At 51.5% G+C, this 4403-nt stretch overlaps 1 protein-coding gene across 6 annotated transcripts; it reads right to left on the reverse strand.

Moving 5' to 3' along the window:
• Positions 1 to 797: 797 nt before the first annotated feature.
• LOC102008978 (putative HLA class I histocompatibility antigen, alpha chain H) lies at positions 798 to 4397 on the reverse strand. 6 transcript variants are annotated; one of them, XR_001235068.1, is made up of 5 exons: positions 4240 to 4397; positions 3218 to 3328; positions 2782 to 2814; positions 2575 to 2648; positions 798 to 2257 (listed from the first exon to the last, which is right to left on the reverse strand). XR_001235068.1 is itself a non-coding variant. In XM_013516923.1 (5 exons), the coding sequence occupies exons 1-4, from the start codon at positions 4379 to 4381 to the stop codon at positions 2632 to 2634; spliced, it is 303 nt and encodes a 100-aa protein (XP_013372377.1). In that variant the 5' UTR covers positions 4382 to 4397; the 3' UTR covers positions 798 to 2257; positions 2601 to 2631. The 6 variants fall into 6 exon arrangements, 4 of the variants coding, with proteins under 4 accessions (XP_013372377.1, XP_013372375.1, XP_013372376.1 ...); XR_001235069.1 differs by having other exon boundaries at positions 798 to 2349; XM_013516923.1 differs by having other exon boundaries at positions 2601 to 2648.
• Between the last annotated feature and the right edge of the window lie 6 nt (positions 4398 to 4403).

Below are 4403 nucleotides of genomic sequence, written 5' to 3' on the forward strand. Positions count from 1 at the left end.
ACATGGTTACAACTCCAGCTAAGTGGCAATAGCTTGCAAGGCTGCCGCAAGACTCTTCAAAAGGCTGTATGTGCTTTGAATCATTGTCTATTGTTTAGTACTGTGCACCTGATACCCAGGATCATGGGTTCAGAAATCAGAGAGTGGCAATGGAAATGATACCAACTCACCATTACCCCTAGTGATCTACTAACAGTGTTTTTGCTTCCTAATCCCACAACCTTATGTCCTGCTGGCCTGGAAGTCTTAGTCTCCAGGAGTAGGGGGAAAGCTTGTACCAGGAAGCACAAAAACACTGAAATGAGTACTTCCTACTGGTCATTTTGGGTGTCTCACACTCAAACAAGCGAAAAAGGGAGTTACAGTGTTGGGGGTGATTTCTCATCCAGACTAAGGGGAAATTGGACTATTACTCCCTAATAGAGGAAAGGAAAAAAATACATGAAGTTCAGGAGATACTTTAGGGAAACTCCTAGTATTATTTTTTTTCCTAGTATTATTATGCCCTGTTACTAAGGTCAATAGAAAACTGCAAACCAACTATGAACTTACCTTTGTATCCGGAGACTAAGCATGGTTTAAGGAAATGTGTGTGTTTGTCAAGTTGCCAAGGGGTGGGCTGTGATAGTTCACTGATGATGTCAGCGTGAGTAAGAAATGCCCAACTACCTTGGATCGGCACAGTTCTGGGTGTGGCTGAGGGTATTTACTAACTACAGTAGTCCCAGCCTGGCTCCTCATGTCTTTCTCTCTCTCCACCGGCAGGAGATGCAAAGCACAGCAAGAACAGACAAAGGAAAGGTCTCATTGCTCTGATTTATTACCAACACTCAAACATAGGAAGTCCAGCCAGGTATGTAGCTCAACGGAGTAAGCACTTGCCTGGCAAGCCTGAGGTCATGAGTTCAATTCCCAATAAAAAAATAAAAAAAAATTTAAAAAACTTTTGGAAGTCTTCTTTAATGAACTGGGCAACCACTCATGTCATGAGTTTGAAAAAAACCTGCTGGAGACCATTCTATATAATTGTTGGGGAAAAATCATTGTATAATTAAATTCTGATTAGGGCTTTTCCGAGGCCTCTTGTCCTGCCAGGCAGGTGGATATAGTATGTGGGAACATAATTCCATGTGTCCTTGGTCACAGTTGAGGCCTCCTTGGTCCCTTGATGCTGTGATACCCAAGACAAGATTGTATCATCGAAGACATCCCGATTCCTTGAGAACACAGTAGTAAGAAAAACAGTTTCACCGTGGAGAAAGGATAAACTCCAAAACGTGCCATCTCTCTCCCTACCATCTTCATCAACACAAAGATCCTCATTAGCATAAGGTCGCCCCTGCCCTCTGAGTCATCCGGTAATCCCTCTGGTTATTGTATACACCCAGTAAATACTGGCTAGTTCGGCATCTCTGCCAACCTTAGGCATTGACCCCCAGGCCCTCCGTCATGTATTACTAAATGTCTCTGTTTTTTATTTCATCCTTTCGTTATACCCCTCATACAGGAAGTTGTGGATCTTGGCCAGGTCCCCAATAAACCAAACATATATTCTTAAGTCTTACATTCAGTATGTGCTGCATGAATTTCCTGAAAACATGTAAAAGAAACGTCCGCCTCTGAAAAGGACCAGCAGTCCAAGAAACAATTCACACACCCCCACTTGTTACTAAGTGACCTGTAGGCTGCACTATCACACACAGCTTTGCTAAGCTAATAGATTTACTGTAGGGCTGTTATTCAAATAAAAGCAGGATAAAAAGCAGGAAGGATCCTGGCAAAGCTGTGCACGCTCCGCTCCATCTCATCCCTGTGAGAAACCCGCTGGGTGCAGCAAGCCCTGTCTCCCTGCCAAGTGAGTAGCTTTGTTGTGCTGGAGTCCGCACACAGCTTCATTCCCCACCCAGCTTCAGCCACTGGACAGCTGACCAGCAGCACACTACAAGACAGAGCTACACTGGCCAGGTGTGGGACAGTTCTCACGACAGCACAGAAGCAGCCTGACACGGCTGGAGCCACCCAACCCATGGCTGCTGGAACAGGACAGTTGATGAGGTAGGTAACTCTGGTCAGCGTGGGGACAGGCATTCTGGTGTCCAGAGCCGGGATGCTGTCTACACTCCCTCCCCGAGCCGACAGGAACCTGGGCACACTCAGAAGCTGTTTGCAGGGAGATGATTCGGGTGTTCTGGAGGTCACAAAGCGTGGGCTGCAGAAGTTGGTGTTGCTTGGTCACCCACAAGGCAGCTGTCTCACGCTACAGGACAGAAGAGTCGTGAACCATTCAGGGCCATGGCTCTGCGTGGCACCGTTCTGAAGAACCCACTGCTCCCATGAAAGACAGGCTCTCTGCAAGTAGGAGAGGAGCTAGAGATGGAGGCAGGGATGGAGCGGTGGGCACGGAGAAGCAAAAGCAGAGACAAGTGACGTATGTGCACAGGGTCCCCAGGAGGGACATAAGCATCTTGTACAGCAAAAGTGCTAATACACATTGACAAAGAACCACTGCCCACACACAGGTTCAAATTCAGACAGAGCCCTTGCTGCGTTCCCTCTGCCTCATCCCCACCTCACCTCAGGCCCTCCCTCCAGGCTCTCATCTTTACAAGGCTCAAGAGATGAATCACAGCTCTAGGCACTGTCACTACCTGGGAGGAAAAAATAACACGATACTGTCAGAGGCCACAGCAGACATGGCAAAGGTGGGATCATGGAGTGGGGATCCCCATGCGTCCTGGGTAAGGACCCCTAGGCTCTCAGGAACCAGCCCCCCATACTTACCTGCAGCCTGAGCGTAGCACCCTCCTTCTACACCTGTGGGAAGCAAATGTCCGGTCAGAAGCCAGGGAGGAGGCCGGGCCTTGACAGCCTGGAAGAACCGCCCAGCCTGGACCCAGGGAAGTTTCCAGATCTGGGATGCAGAGCCAGGGAGGGATCAGGAGGCACGAGGAAAGGACATGTTCAGGACTGTGCCAACCACCCTCCTGGAGCTCTCCTAGCAGGACCTTCCCCTCTGACCCTGACTGCTGGGAATCAGGTCCCCATCACCACAGCCCTCCGGGTGACAGATCTGTCCTTCCTGTCCCTGTGTTTCACAACAGCTCAATGCCCAGGGCTTCAGGCCGGACGAGCACGTGTGTGGGGATGGGGCGTCCCACAGTGCGGAGGGTGCACTTCTTCCTGAGGCTGAGACAAGAAGACGCCGCCCCCACCCTACCTGCTCTCTTCCTCCTCCACATCAGGAGAGCAGCGCCAGCGAGCACAGCTACAAGGAGAACTGCAGCAGCAACAACCCACAGGATGGGGAACGGGGGCTGAGCAGGCGACTCTGGAAGGGAAGGGATGTTATTGTTAGATCTAAGTGGACCCCAATGCCTCATGCAAATGTGGGGATGGGGAAGCTGACTGCACTGTGGGGCTCAGCACTCACTTGCATTAGGGTCTGGGGTCTGGGGGAGAGGAGGTCCCTGTGGGAGGGGCTCGGTAGGGTTTCTCCCCCTCCTCCGCTCGCCCACTGCTCTCTCTGCTTCCTGTCTGCCCTGCCCTGAGCAGCTCTCCTGTGCCAGGCCCTCTGCCCTGCAGTGCTGCCTGGAACCAGTCAAAAGTGCTGACTTTTGACTGAAATGTCTACAAACATGTGCGCTGTAATGAATCCGTTCTCCTTTAATTTGTGAGCATCGGTTGTTGTGTCCCAGAGATGACAGTGACTAAGACAGGGGCCCTGACCCCAGCTCCCCAGCCTGACCTGCTGAGGAGCTTCACAACGACTCCTGCCGTCCAAGACAAGAGCGCCTGTGCCCTCTCCCTCTCTGTCTTAGTTAGTTCCTTCTTGCTGAGACAAAACACCTGCACCTACAGGCTAAAGGAGGAAATATTCACTTCGCCTCACAATCTGTAGAGGTTCAGTCCACAGTCAGGAGGCTCTAAGGCAGGGAGGCCTGGCAGGGAACAGAGGAGAAACACTCCATGGAAGACAGGCAGGAAGCAGCAAGCAGCAGCAGCAAGCCTCGAGTTCTTCACTGCATTCAGGCTGTGAGCCTGTTGGTGGATCCCACTCATACCCAGACTGGGTCTATGTCCTGCTTAATCCACTCAGCCACACCCACAACAGTGCAGGTGCAGTTATCACACCCTTCATCCAGTGTCAGACACTCAAATCCAGCCACCTCCGACAAACCCCACCTATGAGCACACGAGGCTTCGCGGATCACATAGATACAAGCCATAACACCCCCTTACCCCATCTCAGGGTGCGGGGCTCAGGCAGCCCCTCGTGCTGCACACGGCACGTGTAACTCTGCTCCTCTCCAGAAGGCACCACCACAGCCGCCCACTTCTGGAAGGTTCCATTCCCATCAGGCCTGGTCTCCACCAGCTCCATGTCCTGGGTCAGGTCCTGCCCA

Source organism: Chinchilla lanigera, unplaced genomic scaffold, assembly GCF_000276665.1.
Source record: "Chinchilla lanigera isolate Chin_1 unplaced genomic scaffold, ChiLan1.0 scaffold00036, whole genome shotgun sequence".
NCBI lineage: Eukaryota > Metazoa > Chordata > Mammalia > Rodentia > Chinchillidae > Chinchilla > Chinchilla lanigera.